Here is a 15,494-nt window from a genome sequence, read left to right as displayed (position 1 = left end):
AGAGAACAAGGCTGACTGATCACCACTTATAATCTAAAAAAGATTGAAAAAAATGATAGCAAATAAATGTTTAGTTTTTAATTGCTGTATTTTTGTTAAATATATTAGTTGCTGTTGCGCACTGCAAATATATGTTGCTGTTACATATTACTACTTCATATCTTGTTTTCATGACTGCTGTTAAAATACGTGTGTGACATTAGCTGCTGTGTGCGGCCCTCGCAACAACCTCTTGTTACTCGTGGCCCTCGGGGTACCCTGAGTTTGACATGCCTGTTGTACAGAGCTATGTTATCCCTAGAGCAGGGTGTGAGGGGGCACGCTCATCTTTTTGGTGCCCTTTGAAATCCGTGTGGCTTGCCATGTCAATGTATGACTTTTATTCAGACTGTTCCTTTACAATGAACACGTTATTGTTAGTGGAAAAGTCAAAAATGTAAAATCATGAAATGTAATTCATACAGTACAGACATTTCCATTTTTATTGAGTGAAAAAAAAAACGTCCGGAAAATTTCAGATAAAAGCTTAACTATATGTAATCTTAAGCTGCACGTCTCTCGGCTGCTATGACCCAGTGCCTTCTGGCACCATACCTGGAGAAAATATCTGGGAATTCTCAATATGGAGTAATTTATCAATGGATGCAAGAAGAAAACCCTGTCACCCATAGTGTGTAAATATAACACAGGTCAGACCTGGATCAGGGCTTATCAAAAACATTAGTCATTCATAAAACAAGGCTTATGGGTGTAACCAAGGGGAAAAGAAATGTGGTTCCCTCACTACTGAGGGGGTTTGAAATTAGAAGGAAAAAAAAAAAAAAAAAATCTCCCCTCCCCCTCTTCCCTTGAAACAGCACTTCTCATGGGCAAGGATTGTGTTGGGGATTGCAACTCATGCTCACTTGCTTTACTATTGCAATATAGAGTGTGACTGCTGCCAGAACCTTTATGGCTGATTCTGTATGGGCCAGATCAGTACTTTCAGAGAGATCTCTGATAGATGTGCTAGAAACACAAGGGTATACCACTGTAGTAAGGTCTACAGAAATTTTTCAAATTAAAGATGGTGCTGATGGTTTCCTTTTGACAAAATAGGCAGCCTGAAGTAAGGCTTAGTGCAGTCCTGAAATGCGTTGCACCACTGTCGTATGGATAGATCTGCACCGATTTAACACTAAAACAGAGGGAATTCTGGTCCTCAACGCAAGGACATTCATAACAGGGTAAAAGTGCGAACACTGCTAACCTGGTCAATATACATTAACTCTACTGCCTTTGCATTGGACAGCTTTCAAATACTTGTCACATTTTGCTCTACTCCTTCCTCAAGGACTCCACGGTCTACCATAATATAGAAAGGTAAAAGCCAACTGGAATTTACTTTTCATGTGATATGTTGCAAGAAAAGACCTTAGCAGTACTTAAGGGGTTACGGTGCTCCATGGGTTCTGGTACACTGAGGGTAAGCGGAGAAACTATTGTATAACTCCAACAGACCTTACAATGCCCCATCATTTCTGTTGGTGCTGGCACTTCCATAAAACAGGACAGAGAAAACTGAAGTAGCACAATTACATGTCTAGATAAGGATTACTACATGTTCACTAGAGGAGACGCTGCGTACATTATATACTCCTAACTTGCAGAGACACAATATGACTACGAGACCAATCCATGATATAGAAATATGGATGGCATTCTGTGCAATGATGAAAACAGAAAGGTGCTTCTCCAAGGTAAGACCTACTTAACTTCCCACAGTCTTCTACTTTTATCATTTTTTTGTTGTTTCATTTTAAGTTTGTTTTTTGAAAACAAGAAGCCAGATTCCCAATGTGAGAGATTTACCCAGCGGTCAATTGCACATCCCTTGACTTTGAAATTCAGGAGAACAGAGGGATACAGGGTAGAGACGCCAAGATGAAGGTGACCAATCCTTGTTTCCCCGCCGCGTTCTCCTCCCTTGCGTCTCCAACTTTCTACCGTTAGACTTGCTGAACCTGATGTTCCTGGGAAGGCGCTGAATCTTTATTTTCTTGTTGAACTGCATCTCCTGGAGGAGCTACATGTACTTCTCCTGGTGGTCCTGGGTGGACATCCTCTTGTTTCACTGTTGAAACAGATTGCACAAAGATGACACCGTGACAGCTAGTTAGAGGCAGATAACTATTACTTATCAAGATGGACTGACTGTGTTAATAACCTAAAACAGGGGTAGGGAACCTTGGCTCTCCAGCTGTTGCAAAACTACAACTCCCAGCATGCATACTTGCCCTGCTGTTCTTGGAACTCCCATGGAAATAAGTGGAACATGTTGGGAGTTGTAGTTTCACAGCAGCTGGAGAGCCAAGGTTCCCAACCCTGCCCTAGAAAGTATACAGTATATAAAGTTAAAGTGGAACTCCCATTTCATTGACTTTTTTTTGTTATTGTGTGGTGAATATTTTTTGTAATATACTTTAATAAATCTATCAAGCTTCCTTATAGTAGAAAACAGGCGGTAAAGTGGCCTTGCAGCTGTTGCAACTCTGCAACTCCCATATATTAAATATTTTACCAGTTTTTGCTTCAAAGTTTTTTCCCCTATTTTCCTCCTCTAAAACCTACCGTATTTTTCGGACTATAAGACGCACTTTTTTCCCCCCAAATTTCGGAGGAAAATGAGGGTGCGTCTTATAGTCTGAATGTGGAGTGGGTTTGCGGCATGGCCGCGCTACTGTCACCGCTGGTTTTCTTCAGCGGCAGTATCGCGGCAATCTGCAGGCCCCGGCAGCTAAGACAGTCCCCGGCATCTGCTGTAATAGACCGGCGGATGCCGGGGAGTGTCTTAGCTGCCGAGGCCTGCAGATTGCCGCGATACTGCCACCGCTGGTTTTCTTCAGCGGCAGGAGTGTGACAATCTGCAGGCCCCGGCAGCTAAGACACTCCCCGGCACCCGCCGGTCTATTACAGCAGATGCCGGGGACTGTCTTAGCTGCCGGGGCCTGCAGATTGCCGCGCTACTGCCGCTGAAGAAAACCAGTGGTGACAGTAGCGCGGCCATGCTGCAAATCCGCTCCTCCTCCGCAGGTCCTGGCAGTCAGTTAGCCCCGGGGCCGGTCCCCACCGGCCCCATACCTTTAGTGATGCAGGCCGGCTCCTGCACGGCGAGGCCGCAGGAGCCGACCTGTTCCGATGACAGCCGGGAGCTAATGAAGGCTCCCAGGCTTGTCACAGATATACACTCACCGGCCACTTTATTAGGTACACCTGTCCAACTGCTCGTTAACACTTAATTTCTAATCAGCCAATCACATGGCGGCAACTCAGTGCATTTAGGCATATAGACATGGTCAAGACAATCTCCTGCAGTTCAAACCGAGCATCAGTATGGGGAAGAAAGGTGATTTGAGTGCCTTTGAACGTGGCAGGGTTGTTGGTGCCAGAAGGGCTGGTCTGAGTATTTCAGAAACTGCTGATCTACTTGGATTTTCACGCACAACCATCTCTAGGGTTTACAGAGAATGGTCCGAAAAAGAAAAAACATCCAATGAGCGGCAGTTCTGTGGGTGGAAATGCGTTGTTGATGCCAGAGGTCAGAGGAGAATGGCCAGACTGGTTCGAGCTGATAGAAAGGCAACAGTGACTCAAATAGCCACCCGTTACAACCAAGGTAGCCAGAAGAGCATCTCTGAACGCACAGTACGTCGAACTTTGAGGCAGATGGGCTACAGCAGCAGAAGACCACACCGGGTGCCACTCCTTTCAGCTAAGAACAGGAAACTGAGGCTACAATTTGCACAAGCTCATCGAAATTGGACAATTGAAGATTGGAAAAACGTTGCCTGGTCTGATGAGTCTCGATTTCTGCTGCGACATTCGGATGGTAGGGTCAGAATTTGGTGTCAACAACATGAAAGCATGGATCCATCCTGCCTTGTATCAACGGTTCAGGCTGGTGGTGGTGGTGTCATGGTGTGGGGAATATTTTCTTGGCACTATTTGGGCCCCTTGGTACCAATTGAGCATCATTGCAACGCCAAAGCCTACCTGAGTATTGTTGCTGACCATGTCCATCCCTTTATGACCACAATGTACCCAACATCTGATGGCTACTTTCAGCAGGATAATGCGCCATGTCATAAAGCTGGAATCATCTCAGACTGGTTTCTTGAACATGACAATGAGTTCACTGTACTCCAATGGCCTCCACAGTCACCAGATCTCAATCCAATAGAGCATCTTTGGGATGTGGTGGAACGGGAGATTCGCATCATGGATGTGCAGTCGACATATCTGCGGCAACTGTGTGATGCCATCATGTCAATATGGACCAAAATCTCTGAGGAATGCTTCCAGCACCTTGTTGAATCTATGCCACGAAGAATTGAGGCAGTTCTGAAGGCAAAAGGGGGTCCAACCCGTTACTAGCATGGTGTACCTAATAAAGTGGCCGGTGAGTGTATATTACTATCGCGGCTGGTCTATGACCCTCCGCGATAGTAATGTATAGAATCTCCCATAGACAGCAATACCGTATTTTCCGGACTATAAGGCGCACATAAAAACCTACGATTTCCTCAGAAATCGTAAGTGCGGCTTATAGTCCGGTGCGGCTTATATATGGATGGAAGCGGCGGCAAAGACTGCGTGCCGCTTCCATACATACATAAAAGGCACCGTAAGGGTGCATTCACACTACCGAACGCCGGCGTGTATCACAGTCGTACACGCCGGCGTTATAGCAGGGCTGCCGGACACTTCCTATTCATTTCTATGGGAGCAGGCATGCGAGCGCTCCCCATAGAAATGAATGGACAGACACTTCCCATTCATTTCTATGGGAGCCGGCATGCGAGCGCTCCCTATAGAAATGAATGGAAAAAAGCAGTCCATTCATTTCCATGGGGAGCGCTCGCATGCCGGCTCCCATAGAAATGAATAGGAAGTGTCCGGCAGCCCTGCTGTCACGCCGGCCTGAAACAGAACGTGAAACTTACCCAGCGGTGCAGGGCGGGCGGGCATTCAGGCCTCCTCTGCCTCCGATGTTCCGTCCTTCTCCTCCGGCGCTCGCTGATAATGGCCGGGCACATGCGCAATATCATAATGCTTCTACTGCGCATGTGCCCTGGCCATTATCAGCTTGCGAGCGCCGGAGGAGGACGGAACATCGGAGGAAGAGGAGGCCTGAATGCCCGCCCACCCTGCACCGCTCGGTAAGTTTCACATTCTGTTTCAGGCTTTTATTTTAGTTTAATCTAACGTTTACGGTTGGGCTCTATCAGCATGATTTTGCTGATAGAGCCCCTCCTCGCCTGCCGAGCGCTTCCAATAGAAGCGGCTGGCACGCGGGGGGTTAAGCGGCCGCTGGCAAAGTCTGCCTGCCGCCGCTTTCAATAAGATATAATGCGCACCGGACTGCGGCTTATAGTCCGGTGCGCCTTATATATGAACCGAGACGGACTATAAGGCGCTCATCGGCAATGCGGCTTATAGTCCAGTGCGCCTTATAGTCCGTAAAATACGGTACACCTGTATTGCCGTCTATGGGACTTGCAATCAAATGATTGCAGGTTCAAGCCCCCTAGGCGGGGGATATTAAAATAGTAAAAAAAAAAAAAAAAAAACACTTAAAAAAAATATAATAAAAAATAAAATAAATAAAAGTTCACCTCCTTTCCCTAGAATACATATAAAAGTATAACATTACTGTGAAACATACACATTAGGTATCCCTGTGTCTGAAAAGGTCACCTGTCAATGTGGCCTTGCAGCCGTTCCAAAACTACAACTCCCATATATTAAATATTTTACCATTTTTTGCCTGAAAATTTTTTTTCCCTATTTTTCTCCTCTAAAACCTGGGTGCGTCTTATGGTCTGAAAAATACGGTAGTTATGTCATCTCTTTATAATAATGGGTGTTCTATCAATCAAAGCCTGCAAAATGACGGTTCTTCCCTGCTTAGTGGTGCTCTTGGCCACTCGGCTTTGTCAGCCTCATTCATTCATCGAGTGGTTGGGGGAGGGAATCATTGTTCCAACAAAAACTAATCACTCTTAGGATCAGTGAGATGTCAGCCCCCATCAATCATAAAATCCAACACTCAGATAGGTCTTCTCCAGGGTAAGTATAATGGGGGTGGGAGGGGGGTGGGTAGTAGTGACTATTCCTTTCCGGAAATGGGGAAACAGATAGTCATCGGAGATAATCCGAAAATGTCCCTGGGGTGGTCACATGACTGCCCCAGGGATATGGATAACTATACATTTTTGACTAATAGGTTATTTAAAAGTAAGAGGGTGTTTAGATTAGTGTAGGGATTTCCAGTTATCCCAGACAACCCCTTTAAAGGGAGTTGTCACAGTCTTGCCACAACACCTGCATTTGCACAACTAAGCAGGGGAGACAATGGTGCCTATTAGAGAGATCTAGCAACCACCTGTCAGGAATGAGGACTGGCCTGTCTAGTAGTGCCAACAAGTCTAGTAGTGCCAACAAGTCTAGTAGTGATCACCCAGTTTATAAGGGCTCTGCTACTAACAATGAATGTATACACCAGGGGAATGACCACTTTAGCAATTGTACAATTGTATACCCTGCAAGTCCTCTGAATCAGCCTGGGTAATCACAGCAAGTTTTTTTGGTGTGCTAGAATATACTATCATACAAGATTGAGTGTGAATGAGGCTTAATAAATACGTACAAGCAATCAGAAATGAAAAATAGATGCGCAACATGCAACAAAATGTACACCATAATTTTATTTACAGGTACAGAGACACTTCTATATGCAGAGAGCTAACTAGGGGATGAGGAGCAACAATACTTATTCAGGGTAACAGACTAATCCTTTGTTTTTAAGTCTTGCCATCTACTATATAAGAATATATTCACATGGCAGATATGTTGCAAAAATTTCATTTTATCTGAACGGAGTTTGCAAACATCCATCCATCAGCTGCAAAATATACCCAACTCAGAGGCATGAAATTTTAAGTTACAGAGGTTTCTGCAACAAATCTGTGTGAGCGCCCACCCTAAAGCGTCCCACCTTTTTCAACTGCTCCTTCAGGTACTTCAGCCTGGAACTTCAGTTCCCCATTTGGTCCAACACCAGGAGCTACAGGTACATCAGCCTGCTGGGATTTCTTCTGCTCCATCTGAATTACAGCCTTAAAAGAGAGAGCATTTTATTTTGTATACACAGAATTATTATTTTGCATAATTAACAGTGCAAGAAATACATTACAGTCTCATAGTGAATATACAGTATTTTATTATGTACACAACAGCAGGTTTACATTTTTCTATTACATAGGCATCAAAAACAACAAAGCCTTGCATGTGAACCACAAAAGGCACAAGAAATGTAGATTAATTAACAGCACAGGCCTATTAGAGCCTATTAGAGATGAGCGAGTACTGTTCGGATCAGCCGATCCGAACAGCACGCTCGCATAGAAATGAATGGACGTAGCCGGCACGCGGGGGGTTAAGCGCGCCGGCTACGTCCAAGCGGAAGTACCAGGTGCATCCATTCATTTCTATGGAGCGTGCTGTTCGGATCGGCTGATCCAAACAGTACTCGCTCATCTCTGGAGCCTATATACAGCTTTCAGTAAAATGACCCTTCCATGGTGCCTTGACGCCTGACTTATACGACAAGACATAAATTAGCATTCTGCCCTCTTAAGCTCATTTATACCCATCCAGTTTCTCTACCAATGCAGGAATCTTGACTCATTCAGCCAACAGTATTGGTGACGTACAGTGTCAAGTTTTAAAACTTTTACAAAAATGTAAAACTTTAAAAAAAATATTTAGCTACCATATCCTGACACCCATAACTTTCCCATGTGTGGAGCTGCCTATGGAGTCTTCTTTCACGCCACAAGATGTAGTTTCGTTTATACCATCTTGGGGAATGTCCCTTTTTATTCAATTTTATTTGGGAGGCGATGGAGTTTGCTGTATGAGATAAATATTTATTTAATTATTATAGTTGGGGCATTTTGGGATATGGGGGGTATGTTTGTTTTTATTGATTTTAATTTAGAAGCTAAAGAGAGGGAAATGAAGTGTAGTTTGGAAATTACAATGTCTAGAAGAAATGTTTTGCTATTGAGGGAGCACTGTACATACCTGCTGATACTCCTTCTTCTGAGCATCCAACTCAATCTGCCTTTGCTGAAGGACTTCATGCTCTCTACGCAGCTCTTCTGCTCGCTGATTTAAGGCGGCTTCCTGGGCAGTCAGTTCCTGCTCAAATTTGCGCAACTCATCTTCTGTGTATATCTGGGATTCATCCACAGTCTGAAAAAGAAAGAAAAGTGAAGTCAATCTTTGATTTAGACATTGGGATGCACCGATTTGGCTCTTAAAGGAGAAGCAAAAATTACACACACACACAGTATCTATCTATCTATCTATGTGACTATTCTCTCGTATCCACTTTGATTTTATGAAAGGAGAAACGAAGAAGAGAAAGCTCTTTGATGGAAAGTCAGTTTAATTACAGGCAGGAATTCTGGTAGACAACATCTTAGGACCCCTTTTCCTCCCACCGAGACTCAACGCCAACAACTACCTGGCATTTCTGCAGTATGATTTGCCGGTGTTGCTCGAAGACGTGCCTTTGAACATTGGGGCAAGGATGTGGCTCCAGCAGGATGTAGCACCTCCCCATTTTGGCTGCATCATCCGTGAACACATCAACAACCGATGGGCAAATCAGTCGATCGGACCCACTGGACCTGTGCTGTGGCCCCCTCGCTCGCTGGACTTGAACCCACTTGATTTTTTTTCTTGTGGGGACATGTCAAATCTGTTGTGTACCCAACACGTGTGCCAACCCGCGAAGAGCTTGTGAACCGCATCCAGGCTGCATTCATCGCGGTGAGGGCCATGGCAGCAATTCTTGTAAATAAGTAACAGTGATTAAACTGATTTCCCATAAATGTGCTTTCTCTTCTTCATTTCTCCTTTCACATGGCGCAGCGAGGGATAGGAAACCAACATCTCAGTCTACCTGCAGCGCCACAACGGTGCGTTTCCAGTCACACGTTCATTAATTAAAAAAACGCTTCATATACTGGTTAAAGTCTATCCTTTCATTTTGTGTACTTACTTTCTGGACACCCTGTATATAATTTTTTTTTAATGGGACACTTGGGCAACATATGCCACATAGAGTAGAATATGGTGGGGAACACTCCCATCATATTCTAGTGACAGAATTTAAAAGAAACTAGAAGTGTAAAACAGCCTTAGACAATAGGGATTTCTATAGATTCTAAGGCTAGTTTCACATCTACGTTCAGGTTTCCGTTTTGGAAATCCGCATGGGGCCCACCTCCCCCACAAGTGGAGACCTAATCCCCATAAAAAAGTGGTTACCTTAGGAAGCCCACAGACCCCATAGACTATAATGGGGTCCGTGTGGTTTCCACTTGGTTCCCGCCCAAAAAGTCGGAATTTTCATGTGGAGAGGGGAACAGAATCCCTGAATGTAATACAAGAACTGGTGTGAACCCAACATAACATTTTGTTCTAGAGATCAGTTGTAAAATATTCCAACCCAATTTTGGTATACCACGGGATTTACCATCAGTATACTTTAAGATTTAGATTCCTCACCTCCCATCCACCAGCCTCATTAAACTCTTTCCTCTCTGTAGATTTCAGGAACTCTTCCAGAGTCACCAAGCGATCATGATTTGTGTCCACCTAAGAGGGAAGAACTCCAGTTAAGTATTATTTGCACAAAGTATAATTGTACTAAAACGTACATGCCGCCAATGATATTGTGTAATGAAAGTGCTATTAATGCTGACATTTATCACAAAGTTCTAATCTTCATTCAAAAAAAACCCAAAACCCTGGAATTAGAAAATATACATGATGCCAAATCGAAACTTAAAGGCATATTCAATAAAAAAAATATGGTATCTGTAAGTGGCTGTCAGAATACAGTTGATCACTTGAGGCTCCCTATAATCAGCATCTTCAGCAAAACTGATTGACTGATTTTTAAGGGTGTACGTACCATGGAATGAATAGCTGTAAATGAGAAATCCTGTATGCTGTTTGAATTATTGTATGTTCAAAGTCCTACTAGAGGGACTATTATATCCTACTACTATTATAAATATGGATGTTTGTTCCTCAATCACGCAAAAACGGCTGAATGGATTTGAATGAAATTTGGCACATAGTTTGTAACCTCGGTTAACACTTAGGCTACTTTTGATCCCAGTAAATGACATGGCTTCACGACTGTTATGAATTTATGTTCATATACTATATTACGCTACTCTTATCTCAGCTTCTGATAAAGCCAGGGCTGTTATCTCTAAGTGTAAATACTCAGTTAACCCTCCGGATTGTGTAAATGCATTTGCATATTATCTGATCTGCTCCAGGCAACATGCTGACACACTGACATGGGCAAACACCTGCAATCCAAATTGGCAGTTTGCCAATTTTAAAAATGCCTGGAAAAAGAAAATCTAATTTATTGCAAACAATGAGAGCTATGAAGGTAGCCAGAAGACAACAGAGTTCTCCTCAAGCGGAGCTGAGGGGGATCATCAACGCCAACAACACACTCATTATATGGCGTCCCAGTAAGCTGCTGAGATGCCGGAACAATCATGGGCACAGCGTGAGGAACGAGTTCAGCGGCAGGCCAGCTTGAGAGCTGCTGAAACGCCGGAGCAGGCAGATCATCAATGCCAACAACACGCTCATTATAGGACATCCTAGTGAGCTGTTGAGATGTCAAACCAATCACAGGCACAGTGCGAGAAACAAGTTCAGCAGCAGGCCAGCTTGACAGCTGTCAAAACGCCGGAGCAGGCGGAACATCAACACCAACAACACGATCATTATATGGCGTCCCAGCAAGCTGCTGAGATGCCGGAACGATCACAGGCACAGCGTGAGGAACAAGTTCAGCAGCAGGACAGCTTAAGAGCTGCCGAAACGCTGGAGCAGGCAAACCAACCATCGACGGCAGCAATTTGCTGAATATAGGTGGATCATCAACGCCAACAACCCGCAGATGAAGTCATGGGCAGAGGCTAGTGTAAAATATATAATAAAAAAATAAAGAAAAACTATTAAAAAAAAATTATACATTTATACAACACAAAAGTTGTTTTTTCTTTTTTTTTTTTACAAAGTGCAAAATGTTACATCAACCACAAAAAGTGACTAAAAAGTTAAAACGTTAGTTGCACCAGGATTTCCTTTTTTCAATAGTGAAAATGCATTTTTTCTCCCCCCAATCTCAATCTAGTTTCTTATCAATGGAGCATTAAATGGTACCATTAAAAACACAGACAAAAAAAAAAAAAAAAAAAAAAGGCTCTGGAATGACAGAGTCTCTTCCCCATCCCTTCACCAGTACAGGTAACATCTCCGTACATTTTTCATGACGTGTTCTCTCATACGCAGCCTCTCTTCTTCCATCTCCACCATGTCATCTTCTTCATTCTTCGGATCATAGACTTTCTCCAGCTAAATGTACAATACACAAATTATTATCCACATAATTTATAAAGTCGTACATACAGTGCTGGGCAAAAGTATTGGCACCCCTGCACATCTGTCAGATAATAATCATTTTCTTCCAGAAAATGATTGCAAGCACAAATTCTTTGGTATTATTATCTTCATTTAATTTGTCTTCAATGGAAAACCACAAAAAGAATTGTCAAAAAGCCAAATTGGATATAATTCCACACCAAACATAAAAAAGGGGGTGGACAAAAGTATTGGCACTGTTTGAAAAATCATGTGATGTATCTCTAATTTGTGTAATTAACAGCACCTGTTACTTACCTGAGGCACCTAACAGGTGGTGACAATAACTAAATCACACTTGCAGCCAGATGAAATGGATTAAAGTTGACTCAACCTCTGTCCTGTGTCCTTGTGTGTACCACATTGAGCATGGAGAAAAGAAAGAAGACCAAAGAACTCTCTGAGGACTTGAGAAGCAAAATTGTGAGGAAGCATGAGCAATCTCAAGGCTACAAGTCCATCTCCAAAGACCTGAATGTTCCTGTATCTACCGTGCGCAGTGTCATCAAGAAGTTTAAAGCCTATGGAACTGTGGCTAACCTCCCTAGATGTGGACGGAAAAGAAAAATTGACGAGATATTTCAACGCAAGAATGTGCGGATGGTGGATAAAGAACCTCGACTAACATCTAAACAAGTTCAAGCTGCCCTGCAGTCCAAGGGTACAACAGTGTCAACCCGTACTATCCGTCGGCGTTTGAATGAAAAGGGACTGTATGGTAGGATACCCAGGAAGACCCCACTTCTTACCCAGAGACAAAAAAGCCAGGCTGGAGTTTGCCAAAACTTACCTGAGAAAGCCAAAAACATTTTGGAAGAATGTTCTCTGGTCAGATGAGACAAAAGTAGAGCTTTTTGGGAAAAGGCATCAACATAGAGTTTACAGGAAACAAAAAAAACCCAAAAACTAAGCCTTGTAGAAACTCATTGATGGTTACTGGAAGCGGTTGTTCGCAGTTATTTTGTCTAAAGGTTGTGCTACCATGTATTAGGCTGAGGGTGCCAATACTTTTGTCCGGCCCATTTTTGGAGTTTTGTGTAAAATGATCAATGATTTGACTTTTTTTTTTTCATTCTTTTTTGTATTTTTTCATTGCAAGCCAAATAAATGAAGATATTAATACCAAAGAGTTTGTGATTGCAATCATTTTCTGGAAGAAACTGAGTTATCTGACAGAATTGCAGGGGTGCCAATACTTTTGGCCAACATTGTAATTTATATTATTCTAGTAAAGGATGTAGGAGGGACCCACAAAGACGCCTGCAAGGATCATGGCCTACGTTCTGTACTGGTATTTATTAGCCTACTGTAACTGAACTGTAAAGAGATCCTATGAGATTTGTACATCCCAGAAATACCTCTACTCTTGCTTAGGGGCTATATATGGTATTGCAGATTACTCATGAGTCTAAGGCTGGTCTTACACGACCGTAGTTTAAGACCGCAAATGGTCCTCAATTGAGGGTTTTCAATTGCGGACACATTATATTCAATGCGGCCTCTTACACCACCGGGTATTTTATCCGTGGTGTGCCGGGCCGCAACCATTGTCCGCAATTTATAGAACATGTCCGTAATGGCCGTAATTCACGGCACTGCACGGACTCCTAGAACTCTATGGGCGAGTGCGGCAGTTTACGGGCATCTGCGGAGTCTATGTTGATGATCAGCAACTTGCGGACCGTAAAAGCATTACGGCTGTGTAAGACCAGAGCTGCATATGTAGCTAAATCAGTGTACAGTTTACAGGTGTCTTTTAGAATGATGTCAGAAAGAACATTCAAGACAGATTACCTCCTTAGTAAACAACGCTTCCAGTTCTTGCTCATCCAGTACTCCGTCTCCATTGGTATCTGAAATACAAAGATTAGAAAAATATGGAATTCCACATACCAGTGAGGAATATGCCATGAATGTAGTCCACACAATACATACTATGGACTAGACATAACTGCAAAAGAAGTGTTGTGAGACTTTTTACCATGTAATTTGAAGAAAGTTTTTGGGTTGAAGTCATTGGGGTCCAGGCCATCAGTCTCCTCCCAGACTTCTTTCAGTTGATCCTTACTTCCCTAATAATAAAGAGGAAGCAGAATATACACAGTGAACAATAAGACTGACTAGGTTCTGAAGATCAGGGCTTTACGTAGTATCATGCAAGCATGAAATTCTTAGTCTCAGGAAGAAACCAGAGCTCCTTTCTCTTCTAAAAGAAATTCACAATGTAGGAGTTTCATGAACTAAGTTAGAAGTTAACTGTCTGAACTTTAAGATACTGTAAGTTGACTGAAGAACCGCATGGTGTTTTGGAGAGATTTCACTGTACTTCGCTTTACCAATCTACTCCTGTGCTGAGGCCTCCTTGGTCCCCCAGCCAGTCTAATTGGTCTTAAGTGATGGCATATCATGTCAATAAATTACTACTTCCATAGCCACGTGTTGACATGTTACTACTGGACCAAGAACAGTGACCAGCAGGGGACCAAGATTTTATAGTAAATGATAAACTTTTATAATCCACAGTGGCTAAACCACAACACACCAAAATAGGTAGAGATTTTCTGAGATCCCAGCATCAGGGGGTTGCCCAAGTTTAGAACCGCGCCACCTCTTGTTTATGGGCTATGTCTGTTAAAGTAAATGGGAGTATGCTGCTATACCAGACACAGCTTAAGTGACAAGTGGTGCTGTTTCTGGGGATGGGTGGAAGAATATATATATATATATATATTTTTTTTTTTTTCTCTAAATGCAAACAACCCTGTAAAATTCCTTCGGCTTCTTTCATGGACTTCAGACACACAGGTCATATTGCCCAATGATAGGTCACTTACTGGTACATTAACTTTAGGGTGTTCTCTGTGCTTTTTCTTCATCTCTTCGTAATGTGCTTCCTCCATTTTCCGTTTATCCTCATCCAAAGACTTAAGGTATTCCCGTCGCTCATGTTCCTTCATCATTTCATAACGTTTAAACTCTTCATGGCGAGCTGCATCATAATTCTCCAGATCTTTGGTGGCCTAAAGAAAATAAGAAAGGACTGCATCATCATTTCTCTGCCGGTTCAAAGGATTTGATGTTCTCGTCTAGCCGTAGTACCGATTCTCCTGTGATATTTGTTCAGGCACATTGTACCTTTCTCGGAGTGTATAATTCATTCTGTAATTTCATTTATTTTATTACTAGGTTTCATGTTCCTTTACCAACAATCTCATTAAGATTTCAAAACCTCTGCATCTTTCAGTGGGTGCCACACCATTGATTCCGGCTAAGTTGAAATTTCTTTTCTAGCCCACATAATATCTGTGCTATCATCTCTGTTCGTTTCAGCAATTTTATGTTCTCTACTATCAGGTGGGCAGTCCCTGACTTGTGTTTCAGTCTAGGACCCCCCCACCTGACAGTACAGCCCAAAATTCTAATTGTGCAGGAACCAGTAGAGCAGCACCTATTGCATGATGAAAAGAGTGTAATTTGGTGAATGTGCCAAAAGGTCCCTTTTAGATGGGTTTTCCAGTGTTCTGATACGGATAACGAATCCTTAGTATAGGTTATCAATATTAAAATGGTGGAAGTCCAAAACCAGACCCCCCCCCACACACACACACAATCAGCTGATTGATGAAGCTATAGCGCTGTACATTATATTGTGGCTGTGCTTGGTACTGCAGTTTATTAGCAGCCTCATGATCAGCTGGTATATGCACACTGTATAAAACCATAAGCATGTGGATGTATACACTGTATACATTCCCATTCAAGTAAAGTCTTTTACAAACCCATTGAGACCTTACAAGCCAGGAACTGCTTAAAATGGAATCTGTCAGAAAGAAAAAGGTGTGCCAGATTTGGGGACATTATTTCATAGCTATCAGGATTCTGAGTGTAGGTCAATAATGTCAGAATGCTGCTTTATTAATCTT

At 42.8% G+C, this 15,494-nt stretch overlaps 1 protein-coding gene across 1 annotated transcript in view; it reads right to left on the bottom strand.

Moving 5' to 3' along the window:
- Positions 1–468: 468 nt before the first annotated feature.
- The window catches only part of NUCB1 (nucleobindin 1), a 30,433-nt gene continuing 15,407 nt past the window's right edge, over positions 469–15,494 (bottom strand). Inside the window, exons 6-13 of the mRNA XM_075280244.1 lie at positions 14,406–14,591; positions 13,553–13,643; positions 13,366–13,424; positions 11,413–11,505; positions 9,622–9,711; positions 8,128–8,298; positions 7,037–7,157; positions 469–2,113 (exon numbers count right to left, since the gene is read on the bottom strand). Of these exons, the coding sequence (XP_075136345.1) occupies positions 1,989–2,113; positions 7,037–7,157; positions 8,128–8,298; positions 9,622–9,711; positions 11,413–11,505; positions 13,366–13,424; positions 13,553–13,643; positions 14,406–14,591 (936 nt within the window). The 3' untranslated portion in view covers positions 469–1,988. The remainder of the gene's footprint in view (positions 2,114–7,036; positions 7,158–8,127; positions 8,299–9,621; positions 9,712–11,412; positions 11,506–13,365; positions 13,425–13,552; positions 13,644–14,405; positions 14,592–15,494) is intronic.

The sequence above is a fragment of the Leptodactylus fuscus genome, chromosome 6, assembly GCF_031893055.1.
Source record: "Leptodactylus fuscus isolate aLepFus1 chromosome 6, aLepFus1.hap2, whole genome shotgun sequence".
NCBI lineage: Eukaryota > Metazoa > Chordata > Amphibia > Anura > Leptodactylidae > Leptodactylus > Leptodactylus fuscus.
Note: the sequence above shows the minus strand (reverse complement) of the source record. Positions and strands in the feature narration are given on the sequence as shown.